Raw genomic sequence first — 13,558 nt, forward strand, 5'->3', positions numbered from 1 at the left:
CTTTCTGACATTCACAGAAACAATCAGAAACAATGGGAATTTCTACAAGGAGGTAATGGAAGAAAATTGTTGTCCGCAATAAAGGCGTTGGGTGTGGCCAAAAGTAGGGAGGAAGAAAGGAGTGTGTTCAACAAAATTGATAGTTTGGTGAAGGAGGAAAACTGTTTTAGAGCAGGTGTGAGGGAGAAGACTAATGGTTCAATATGATAATTGGTTCTCTTAATATAAGGGGGAGGAAACGCTCTAAAAAGAAAAAGAATTAGTTCCTTGATAATTAAAGGGGGAGCGGATGTCTTTATGATTCAAGAAACGAAGTTGTATTCTATGCAAGATCTTTGGGCTAAGAGTTTGTGGAGGAAATCTCATATCGGTTATTCTTACTCTAATTCTAACGACTTGTCGGGTGGTCCCATTACACTTTGAAAGGAAGGGTCGATGGAGGTTGTGTCTAGTTTCAAAGGGGATGGTTATTTGGGGATTAAAGTATTGTGGAAGGATTTTCTTTATTATATTGTGAATGTTTATTCACCTTGTTGTTTGAGAAAGAAGAAATAGTTATGGGCAAGATTGTTGGATCTAAAGAAGGCGTTTTCGGATAGGGAGTGGTTGATGGGTGGAGATTTAATGCCATTAAACATCGTAGTGAAAGGAAAGGGATAAGCATGTTTGTTAATGATAATGAGAGCAATTATTTTTTCGGATTTTATAGGGGAAAGTGGTTTGGTGGATATTCCTTGCAAAGGAAAGAAATTTTCTTGGTATAGCAGAGATGAGAAGTCAATGAGTCGGATTTATCGTTTTATCATGTCGGATGTTATTGTGAATAGATGGAATGTTATTGGTCAATTGATAGGTGATAGAGACATTTCGGATCATTGTCCTATTTGGCTTGTTTTGGATAGTAAGAATTGGGGCCATAAACCTTTCAAGTTCAACAACGAATAGTTTTCCTTCAAATCTTTCATCCCGTTTGTCTAAAAGGAGTGGAGAGAGATTGAGGTGGAAGGGAGAGGATATTTTGTTTTAAAAGAAAAACTTAGAATTCTTAAAGAAAGGTTAAGATGGTGGAACAAAGTTGTGTTCGGGAAGGTAGACTTGGAGGTGGAGGATAAACTGAGAGTTATTAATGAAGCCGACGAGTGTTTGGAACAAGAGAATGTTGATTTTGATCCTAATCTGAAGGCAATTTTTAATGAATTGGAACTCACATTGATGACATGTTCAACATAAATCTTAAATTAAAATTGTTTTTTTAACCGATCACTGCTGAACTGACACTGACACATTATCATTAAGGCTATGTTTGGATAGACTAAAATGAACGGAGCAGAATGGAGCGGAACGGGGCGGAGCGGAATGGAATAAAGACGGCGTTCCATTGTTTGGGTATTTCATGACGGAATATAAATATTTTGTCATTTCCGCCCAAATCGGAGGGTATAAAAAATGATGGAAAGTGATGGAATTGGATGGAATGCATTCCATCCGGTTCCGCTCCATTCCATCCGTTTTTAATCAATCCAAACAATGGAACCTAAATTAATATCATTTCGCTCCATTCCATTCCACTCTCTTCCATCAATCCAAACATACCCTAAGAGTGTCATTTCATTTAAAATTACTTTCGAATTTGTAGGGGGGTCAAAATCCTAAAAAAACTAAAATATAGGGACTAAAATTCCGAATTTTTAAATAGGGGGACCAAAACCCAAAAAATAGATAACAGGGGGGCCAAAATTGCAATTAAGCCAAAAAATTATGAAGTTCCAACTGAGATAGAAACGATAAACACAGTGTGTTTAAGAAAATGAGATATCGTGTACCAGTAAGGGATGATTCTTAAATACTAATTTTATTCTAATTTTTTTCTTGTAACAAATATTTATGATTCAAGAACTTGTATTAGAAATATGATTTAGTACTTAACTTCGAGGATAGGAAATTTTGTAATGAATTTCAAGAAATATCAAACAAAAAGGAAATCATAATGAAGATTAGAGAATTAATTCAACTTCTTAAGGATGAGGAAAAAAGCTCAAATACATCCAAAGGATCTTCATCATCAGAAGTAGAAGCTTTTGAAAGATCCCCACATGAAGTGTCATACAAAAAGATAGTCACTGTATATAAAGGATTTTCTGAAGATCCATCATCAGAAAAGTTGTATGAAGAATCAGTATATCAAAATCTCAATCCACCATACGAAAATTTTGATATAACATATGAAGAAGTTGAAACAACACGTGGAGAATCAACCAGAGAAAGATTTAGTGATTTGTGCAAAGATTCATCTAAAGACCCATGCGAAGATTTATTCAAAATTTTGTCTAAAATTTTATTAAAGGATTCATATGAAGTATTCTTTAGGAGATCAATCAAAAAATCAGATGAAGAAAGTCACAGTTGTTAAAAAAAAATATATATATATATATATATATATATATATATATATATATATATATGGGACGATCATTCAACATATTTTTAGTTCTAAGTGAAATGCAGAAAGATAAATGATGAATACAATAATTTAATTAATTGTGTATAAAATATATTTAAAATGGATATTTGTAAACATAATTTGTATTTTACTAGCCAAACATTGAGGCCTAAAATATATAGTCATGATAATCATTATTTGGCTAAACTCGTAGAGAGAGTGTGTGACTTTTCTTTCATCTTGTTTGGAATATTCTCGTTTTTTTATCCACTCGTTCTTCTTGAAAAACAATTGTTTCTATTCATGGATGGAGCTAAAAAAATCAAACAAAAGTCTTGGAGATTGAATTGTTTATTTGACTGATCTTTGGTTGAGACTGTGTTATGGGTGAGAAAGGCCCAATGGATAAAAATGAGGTGAATGAGGAATTGGAGAATGACGTGGCAAATGATAAGGAAATAAGGCGCAGCAATAGAATCAAAAAGAAGCATCCAATGTGGACCCAGTTTGTTAGTGAGTGAGAGCATATTAGTAGTGGGTAGCTCTAAGTGTGGGGTGTGAATTGTGTGATATCATTCTCTCTCTTCTCTCACTGATTCATCTGTACTGAGATTTCCCTTTTCTATCATTTCCTTTTCATGCTTGTATTCCCATTATGTAACTTGGCTGCATTTCAATAGTGACCTTATTCCCTATCAATACTCATTCCTTGCTGAATATTTGATTACTGTTATATTATTTGAACTCACTTTACACTGGTGCTTTCATCCCTTCCATGGCCGACAACACTAGAATGAAAGAGCTTGCAGCTGAGGTAAAACGCCAAGGCGAAGTTCTGGAGAGGAACGAACAGTCCAACGCAGCTCGCTTTGCGAGAATGGAGACGATGCAGCAGTCATCGGAGTCACGATTTGCAGAGTTGTCAAAATCAATGGAGACGATGTTAAAACAAATGCAAGCTCTCGTCGTCACCCATGGAAGCACGAACTCATCTTCGTCGGGAACTGCTCCCCCGACACCTCCTTTTCATGTTCGCAATATCAAGCTGGAATTTCCAAGGTTTAATGGTAAGAACGTTCTTGATTGGATTTTTAAGGCTGAACAATTTTTTGGTTATTATCATACTCCAGATCCGGAGAGATTGATTATTGCTTCTGTTCACCTAGAACAAGAAGTTGTTCCGTGGTTCCAAATGGTTACTAGATCTCAACCATTTCAATCATGGCATGATTTTACACGAGCTCTAGAACTGGATTTTGGTCCCTCCATTTATGATTGCCCAAGAGCATCTCTGTTTAAACTACAACAAACAAAATCTGTTAATGATTATTACCTTGAATTTACTGCTTTGTCCAATCGTGTTTATGGATTAAGTAATGATGCATTAATTGATTGTTTTGTAAGTGTGTTCTTGTTATCATTAAGGCTATGTTTGGATAGACTAAAATGAACGGAGCGGAATGGAGCGGAACGGGGCGGAGCGGAATGGAATAAAGACGGCGTTCCATTGTTTGGGTATTTCATGACGGAATATAAATATTTTGTCATTTCCGCCCAAATCGGAGGGTATAAAAAATGATGGAAAGTGTTGGAATTGGATGGAATGCATTCCATCCGGTTCCGCTCCATTCCATCCGTTTTTAATCAATCCAAACAATGGAACCTAAATTAATATCATTCCGCTCCATTCCATTCCACTCTCTTCCATCAATCCAAACATACCCTAAGAGTGTCATTTCATTTAAAATTACTTTCGAATTTGTAGGGGGGTCAAAATCCTAAAAAAACTAAAATATAGGGACTAACATTCCGAATTTTTAAATAGGGGGACCAAAACCCAAAAAATAGATAACAGGGGGGCCAAAATTGCAATTAAGCCAGAAAATTATGAAGTTCCAACTGAGATAGAAACGATAAACACAGTGTGTTTAAGAAAATGAGATATCGTGTACCAGTAAGGGATGATTCTTAAATACTAATTTTATTCTAATTTTTTTCTTGTAACAAATATTTATGATTCAAGAACTTGTATTAGAAATATGATTTAGTACTTAACTTCGAGGATAGGAAATTTTGTAATGAATTTCAAGAAATATCAAACAAAAAGGAAATCATAATGAAGATTAGAGAATTAATTCAACTTCTTAAGGATGAGGAAAAAAGCTCAAATACATCCAAAGGATCTTCATCATCAGAAGTAGAAGCTTTTGAAAGATCCCCACATGAAGTGTCATACAAAAAGATAGTCACTGTATATAAAGGATTTTCTGAAGATCCATCATCAGAAAAGTTGTATGAAGAATCAGTATATCAAAATCTCAATCCACCATACGAAAATTTTGATATAACATATGAAGAAGTTGAAACAACACGTGGAGAATCAACCAGAGAAAGATTTAGTGATTTGTGCAAAGATTCATCTAAAGACCCATGCGAAGATTTATTCAAAATTTTGTCTAAAATTTTATTAAAGGATTCATATGAAGTATTCTTTAGGAGATCAATCAAAAAATCAGATGAAGAAAGTCACAGTTGTTAAAAAAAAAAATATATATATATATATATATGGGACGATCATTCAACATATTTTTAGTTCTAAGTGAAATGCAGAAAGATAAATGATGAATACAATAATTTAATTAATTGTGTATAAAATATATTTAAAATGGATATTTGTAAACATAATTTGTATTTTACTAGCCAAACATTGAGGCCTAAAATATATAGTCATGATAATCATTATTTGGCTAAACTCGTAGAGAGAGTGTGTGACTTTTCTTTCATCTTGTTTGGAATATTCTCGTTTTTTTATCCACTCGTTCTTCTTGAAAAACAATTGTTTCTATTCATGGATGGAGCTAAAAAAATCAAACAAAAGTCTTGGAGATTGAATTGTTTATTTGACTGATCTTTGGTTGAGACTGTGTTATGGGTGAGAAAGGCCCAATGGATAAAAATGAGGTGAATGAGGAATTGGAGAATGACGTGGCAAATGATAAGGAAATAAGGCGCAGCAATAGAATCAAAAAGAAGCATCCAATGTGGACCCAGTTTGTTAGTGAGTGAGAGCATATTAGTAGTGGGTAGCTCTAAGTGTGGGGTGTGAATTGTGTGATATCATTCTCTCTCTTCTCTCACTGATTCATCTGTACTGAGATTTCCCTTTTCTATCATTTCCTTTTCATGCTTGTATTCCCATTATGTAACTTGGCTGCATTTCAATAGTGACCTTATTCCATATCAATACTCATTCCTTGCTGAATATTTGATTACTGTTATATTATTTGAACTCACTTTACACTGGTGCTTTCATCCCTTCCATGGCCGACAACACTAGAATGAAAGAGCTTGCAGCTGAGGTAAAACGCCAAGGCGAAGTTCTGGAAAGGAACGAACAGTCCAACGCAGCTCGCTTTGCGAGAATGGAGACGATGCAGCAGTCATCGGAGTCACGATTTGCAGAGTTGTCAAAATCAATGGAGACGATGTTAAAACAAATGCAAGCTCTCGTCGTCACCCATGGAAGCACGAACTCATCTTCGTCGGGAACTGCTCCCCCGACACCTCCTTTTCATGTTCGCAATATCAAGCTGGAATTTCCAAGGTTTAATGGTAAGAACGTTCTTGATTGGATTTTTAAGGCTGAACAATTTTTTGGTTATTATCATACTCCAGATCCGGAGAGATTGATTATTGCTTCTGTTCACCTAGAACAAGAAGTTGTTCCGTGGTTCCAAATGGTTACTAGATCTCAACCATTTCAATCATGGCATGATTTTACACGAGCTCTAGAACTGGATTTTGGTCCCTCCATTTATGATTGCCCAAGAGCATCTCTGTTTAAACTACAACAAACAAAATCTGTTAATGATTATTACCTTGAATTTACTGCTTTGTCCAATCGTGTTTATGGATTAAGTAATGATGCATTAATTGATTGTTTTGTAAGTGGATTGAAAGAGGAAATTCGTAGAGATGTTATGTTGCATTGTCCTATTTCAATTGTGAAAGCTGTGTCTATTGCCAAGCTATTTGAGGAAAAATTGGCTGCTCAGAAATCTGTGTCGACTCCACAGAAGTCATCTTATCACCAAAATAGAACTCACTTCAATCCAACCAGAAATGACCAAACACAAACTACCGAAAAAGCCCCCAACCCACCATTACTTCCCACACCACCTACTAGACCTATGAGCCAATTCCAAAAGAACCCTGCAATCAAAAGGATTTCTCCAGCAGAGATTTAATTGAGAAGGGAGAAAGGCTTGTGTTACTTTTGCGATGACAAATTCTCTTTTTCACATAAGTGCCCAAATAAGCATTTGATGTTATTGGAGTTACATGATGATCCTGAAAATCTCAATTCATCTCCCTCAGCAGACATAACTAGTACAACCGAGTCTGAAGAGGTGACAGAGCACCACTTATCTTTTAATGCTTTCCATGGAGCTACAGGAATGGGTGTTATCCGATTTAAGGGCTATATTGGTCCTATCTGTGTTTCGATTCTGCTTGATGGAGGAAGTTCAGACAGCTTTATTCAACCACGTATTGTGAAGTGCTTAAATTTAGATGTGGAACCAACTAAAGGGTGCAAGGTTCTGGTTGGAAATGGACAGAACATGCAGACTGAAGGTGTGGTCAAGAAACTGTCTCTGAAGATACAGGGCATTGAGGTTAATGTGTCTGCTTATCTCTTGCCTGTAGCAGGGGCGGATGTCATCTTAGGTGCCCCTTGGTTAGCTTCATTGGGACCTCATGTAGCTGACTATGCTACATCTATGTTAAAATTTTACCTAGATGGAAAGTTTGTCACATTGCAAGGTGAAATTGGTAACAAACCGGTTATTGCACAGCTGAATCTTTTCAAAATATTAAACCAAATGAATGCAATTAGTGAGTTGTTTACTATCCAAAAGCTTGATCCTGTTGTCACAGAGGATAATTGGGATGGCAGACCCGTTGATCTTGATCCTGAAATGAGTACATTGTTGCATACATACAGAGAGATATTTCAAATACCTAAAGGACTACCTCCCACGAGAGGATTGAGTCATGAGATATTATTGAAAGAGGGAGCACAACCGGTGAAGGTGAGACCCTATAGATATCCACATAGCCAGAAACAACAAATTGAAACAATGGTGCAGGACATGCTTGAAGAAGGTATAATCCAACCAAGTCTTAGTCCCTTTTCATCCCCAATTATACTAGTGAAAAAGAAAGATGGCACTTTGAGATGTTGTACAGATTATAGGGCTTTGAATGCTATAACTATCAAGGACAATTTTCCCATGCCTACTGTGGATGAATTACTTGATGAGTTACATGGAGCAAAATATTTTTCTAAGCTGGACCTTCGTTCTGGTTATCATCAAATACTTCTCAAGCAAGAGGACAGACAGAAAACGGCTTTTAGAACGCATCAAGGCCATTATGAGTGGTTAGTGATGCCGTTCGGGCTTACCAACGCCCCAGCTACATTCCAAAGACTTATGAATCAGCTTTTCCAACCATTGTTAAGGAAGTGTGTTCTTGTTTTCTTTGATGACATCCTAATATATAGCCCTTCATGGCATTCACATTTGCAACATGTAGAAACCGTGTTTCAGATCTTAAGTCAAAATGTGTTATATGCAAAACTCTCCAAATGTTCATTTGGCTTAACTGAAGTAGAGTATCTTGGTCACATAGTTTCTGGTGCTGGGGTATCAATGGATAGAACAAAGGTCCAAGCGGTGTTAGATTGGATGATACCAACAAATTTGAAACAGCTACGAGGATTCCTTGGGCTCACCGGATATTATAGAAGATTTATTAAATCTTATGCGACAATAGCCGGCCCTCTCACTAATCTTTTAAAGAAAGATGCTTTTATGTGGGATGAAAATACACAAAAAGCTTTTGAGCAGTTAAAAAGAGCAATCACTTCAGCTCCTGTCTTAGTGTTACCAGATTTTTCGCAAGTGTTTATCCTTGAGACAGATGCTTCTGGTACAGGAGTGGGAGCAGTGCTAAGTCAAGGAGGGCATCCCATAGCTTTCTTTTCTAAGAAGATGACTCCGCGAATGCAGCTACAATCGGCGTATACGCGAGAATTTTATGCTATCACAGCGGCATTAGCTAAGTTCCGACACTATCTTCTGGGTCACAAATTCATCCTGCGAACAGACCAGAAGAGCTTGAAAAGTCTGTTAGATCAATCTCTTCAAACACCTGAGCAGCAAGCTTGGCTTCATAAATTCATTGGCTTTGATTTCCAAATCGAATACAAGCCAGGGAAGGATAATCAAGCTGCAGATGCATTATCCAGAATGATGTCCTTGTCATTATCATCACCGCAATGTGAGTTTTTAGATGAATTAAAGAAAGCAATTGTTGAAGATGAGCATTTGCAATTAATTGTTCAACAATGCCTTAACAATACTGTGAACAATGGTAACTATGCTGTGAAAGAGGGTTTATTGTATTGGAAACACAGATTGGTAGTTCCGGTTGAGAGTAGTTTGATTCACAAAATTCTCACAGAATATCATGACACGGCTATAGGAGGACACGCAGGAGTGACCAGAACTCTTACAAGAGTTGCATCTCAGTTTTATTGGCCTAATATGAGACAACATGTGCAGAAATTCATTGCAGCTTGTATCATCTGTCAACAAGCGAAGTCTGTCAATAAGCCTTATGCTGGTCTGTTGCAACCATTGCCGATTCCGGAGCAAGTTTGGGAAGATATCGCAATGGATTTTATTACTGGCTTACCTCCTTCTTCTGGTTTTACTGTTATAATGGTAGTAGTTGACAGACTAAGTAAGTATGCTCATTTCCTACCCTTGAAATCGGATTATTCTAGTAAGACGGTTGCCGAGACATTTATGCATAATGTGGTTAAATTACATGGAATGCCTAAGTCAATAGTGTCTGACAGAGATAAAGTATTTACTAGTCAATTTTGGCAGCATTTATTTCATTTACAGGGCACAACATTAGCGATGAGCTCCGCGTATCACCCTCAAACGGATGGCCAATCCGAAGCTGTCAATAAATGTTTAGAAATGTATTTGCGATGTTTTTCGTTCAAGAATCCAAAGGCATGGTCCAAAGCTCTCTCTTGGGCAGAACTGTGGTATAATACGGCGTTGCATTCAAGCTTAGGAATGTCTCCGTTCAAAGCTTTATATGGGAGAGATCCTCCTATGCTAATTCGTTACACTGTTAACACTGCTGATCCTGTAGACCTGCAACAACAGTTAATTGAAAGGGACAAAATTCTACTTGAGTTGAAAGAGAATTTAAGGAGAGCTCAACAGGTGATGAAAGTCAATGCTGATAAGAAAAGAAGCAATGTTTTTTTGGAGATTGGTGATCAAGTTTTAGTCAAGTTGCAACCATATCGACAATCCTCGGTAGCTTTGCGAAAGAACAATAAGTTAGGGATGCGGTATTTTGGCCCCTTTACTATCATTGACAAAATTGGTGCTGTAGCTTATAAGCTCCAATTGCCCGAGACAGCTCCTATACATCCTGTATTTCATGTATCCCAATTGAAAGTGTTCAAAGGCCTTACTGCTGTACCATACCTGCCGCTGCCACTAATTACAGTGGAAGAAGGACCGGTGATTCAACCAGAAGTTGTGTTGAGTACTCGAAGCATTCGTAAAGGAGTACAAGTGGTGGACCAAGTGTTGGTGAAATGGAAAGATATTTCAAGTCAGGAAGCTACTTGGGAAGATAGTGAAGAAATGCTACAGAGTTACCCGAACTTCAATCTTGAGGACAAGATTGCTCTTGAAGGGGAGGGTAATGTTATGGGTGAGAAAGGCCCAATGGATAAAAATGAGGTGAATGAGGAATTGGAGAATGACGTGGCAAATGATAAGGAAATAAGGCGCAGCAATAGAATCAAAAAGAAGCATCCAATGTGGACCCAGTTTGTTAGTGAGTGAGAGCATATTAGTAGTGGGTAGCTCTAAGTGTGGGGTGTGAATTGTGTGATATCATTCTCTCTCTTCTCTCACTGATTCATCTGTACTGAGATTTCCCTTTTCTATCATTTCCTTTTCATGCTTGTATTCCCATTATGTAACTTGGCTGCATTTCAATAGTGACCTTATTCCCTATCAATACTCATTCCTTGCTGAATATTTGATTACTGTTATATTATTTGAACTCACTTTACAGACTGACACTCCCACAACTTTTTAAAGACTCGTTAAATACGAAAAGATTCATTTCACTTGTATTTGGTTACCTTAGTTCATCCGACATTTATTCATCTTTTAAATGTTTTTAACTAAAAACTTATATTACTTTTAAGGAAAATTTCTAGAGAGACACAACCATAACATGTGATTTTACACACAATCAATCACAATTTTTTATTAATTAAAAAATAGATTAATTAATTTTTTCTCTCCTTCCTTATCACAATTACTTCCATGAATCTAATTAAAAGTAAACTAAATTTTAAATAAATTAAATTTTTTTCTTCTTATTGAATGTTTCTAAGAATATAGATTTAAGTGTGTTTACGTAGAAGCATATCTCTTATTTTTAGATGCAATCAATGCGTCGGGCCGCAACGTGTGTAAGTGTTGCAAACTCATGTGTACCTAATTCAATTCCTTCTAATAGAAAGTAGAAGTAAAAAAGAAAATGGAAAAATTGAAGTAGGAGAATATAAGGTTGAACAATAGTACATAACATTGTAACAATATTATCAACAAGGAAGTGGTTGGGATCTTGATTTTAGTTAGGATTCTACATGGTCAAGAATAAGTAGTAAGTAAGAGCAATTTAACATTTGTTGGGAAGTATTAGTTAACTTTCTAAGTTGGAGCAGTTAACAAACACAAATTGATCTTCCTTATGACCCTATCTCACTACAAGCAACACATAAATCGTGTGTTGAAGTTGAAGCAATTCTCAAAAAACCTTCACAAGCCAAATACGTGTGAGCAACAAAATGTTCCAACCATAGTAAAACTTACCCCATAGATTGTTGCATCATGACACTTCCATGTAACAGATGATAACATAAACATTTTCTTTATATATGAGATCTCATTAAAGACTGTTAATGAAATATTTTTGATCATGAGAGACATATTTGAAAAACAATCATCATCATCACCTGAAGTTTCAAATTATGCTTCAAGTAGTGGCTTATCTGGAGATGATAAAGAGATTGGTTATAGAGCTTCAATTACATCACAGCATCCATATCTTTTGGCCAAAAACGCTTATCTTCTTCATTTCTTACACAACAAAATTGACCAAAATTTCGCTCGCATGGTAATAGTATATTCAACACTTCTAAGTGTTTTGTTCTTGATTATACTACAAAATCACTTTTTTTTTAATTAAATGTTTTTGTGTATATAGGTAATGGCAGAGGTGATAGGTACTTTCATATTGATGTTTTGTGTGTGTGGAATCATTTCAAGCACACAACACCAAGACAATGCAGTGGGTCTTCTAGAGTATGCAGCTACAGCAGGATTAACAGTGGTTGTGATAATTTTTTCTATTGGCCAAATTTCTTGTGCTCATGTTAACCCAGCTATCACAATTGCCTTTGCAACAATTGGTCAATTTCCATGGTTCAAGGTAGTTAATACAAAACAAAAATATAGTATAATTGATTACAAATATCTCTGAAAAAAGGCGTATCTGACACTGACCCGACACCGATACTTGTTATTATCTTCAATTTATTCAATTTTTAAAATTATTATTGATGTCAATGTGTCAGTGTCGATGTCATGTCTAGTGTCTGTTCTGTGCTTCTTAGGTCGTACGTATATACCAACTTATTGTTTATTTTACAGGTTCCGATTTACATAATAGCACAAACAATAGGTTCTTTGGTGGCAACATATATTGGTAGCCTTGTCTATGGAATAAAATCAGATGTTATGATGACTCAACCACTCCAAGGTTGCAACTCTGCGTTTTGGGCGGAGCTTATTGCATCATTCATCATCATGTTTTTGGTTACAGCTTTGACATCTGAACCTCAATCTGTATCAGTAAGTACTAATTAAGGAAGAATAGTTACATATTTATGTTCCTTTATAATGAACATTAATTCCACTTTTCTACTAGCTAAAACATATAAATATTTTGCAGGTGGGACATTTATCTGGTTTTGTTGCTGGAATTGCAATTGGGCTTGCTGTACTAATCACAGGGTATCTACTTGCATATTGATATTTGCTCAGATTAGATACATCAGTTATTTAATATACCAGATGTATCAATTATTCAATAAATTTGAAAATATAGTATTTGCTTATAACAATGACGGTGATCATTGCATTCATTAATTCTATAACTTACTCTTAAACATGACACCTTTTAATCTAATAATAATGTACTTTTAATTTTTGTTGCAGACCGGTTTCGGGTGGATCAATGAATCCAGCAAGATCACTAGGTCCAGCAATTATGTCATGGAAATTTAAGGACATTTGGATATACATTCTAGCCCCAAATGTAGGAGCTGTGGCAGGAGCACTAATGTTTCGTTTCCTACGTCTACAAGACCAACATTGCAATTCCGCAAACATGAGGGAAGTTGGTCATCCCATACCCTTTTGTGCAAGTTAGTACATGAACATGAAATACCATGGTTTTAGACCAACCCAAAGAATGAAATCACTTAATCAATAGCAATCACTAGTTATATTAATTGTATTTTTTTTTCTTTGGGAGATGTTGGCCCATGATTTTGCTAGTAGAGAAAAATTGGAGTTTGTTATGTGACTTAGTAGAAGGGTTAAGACAGAGATATGTCTTAAGAACAGAAGCAATTTCAAATGGTGTTTATTGATAAGTTATGGATGTAATTGGTAGTCTTTGTTATAAGATTTGTAGCCAAAAAATTTGTCTTTTCATATTAAGATGGATTACTAAGTTACATGATTCCAATCATGGCATAACTATTATATTATCATAGATAATTTCTACTTGTTTACAATTTTTTGAAGTTTTTAGCCGAAAAAGCGTCTGAATGAAGGTTTAGTCAAATTTCATGTAACCAAATGAAGGACAATCGAATATGAGATTGTCAAATCTTTCTTAAGTCCACGGAAGGTCACAAGAGAATCAGATACA

At 35.9% G+C, this 13,558-nt stretch overlaps 1 protein-coding gene across 1 annotated transcript; it reads left to right on the forward strand.

Annotated features, from left to right (window-relative positions):
* The first annotated feature begins 11,827 nt into the window (after nt 1–11,827).
* Nucleotides 11,828–12,486, forward strand: LOC131633947 (probable aquaporin NIP7-1). Its single transcript, XM_058904625.1, has 2 exons — nt 11,828–12,049; nt 12,271–12,486. Exons 1-2 carry the CDS (start codon nt 11,828–11,830, stop codon nt 12,484–12,486), a joined length of 438 nt encoding a protein of 145 aa, XP_058760608.1.
* Nucleotides 12,487–13,558: the final 1,072 nt, after the last annotated feature.

The sequence above is a fragment of the Vicia villosa genome, unplaced genomic scaffold, assembly GCF_029867415.1.
Source record: "Vicia villosa cultivar HV-30 ecotype Madison, WI unplaced genomic scaffold, Vvil1.0 ctg.001193F_1_1, whole genome shotgun sequence".
Classification (NCBI taxonomy): Eukaryota; Viridiplantae; Streptophyta; class Magnoliopsida; order Fabales; family Fabaceae; genus Vicia; species Vicia villosa.

What these genes read in the sequence shown, in the direction of transcription:
- LOC131633947 (XM_058904625.1), top strand. Translation starts at nt 11,828, where the DNA reads ATGGCAGAGGTGATAGGTACTTTCATATTGATGTTTTGTGTGTGTGGA. An exon ending in GTCAATTTCCATGGTTCAAG is followed by an intron (nt 12,050 to 12,270) that starts GTAGTTAATACA and finishes TTTATTTTACAG; the next exon opens with GTTCCGATTTACATAATAGC.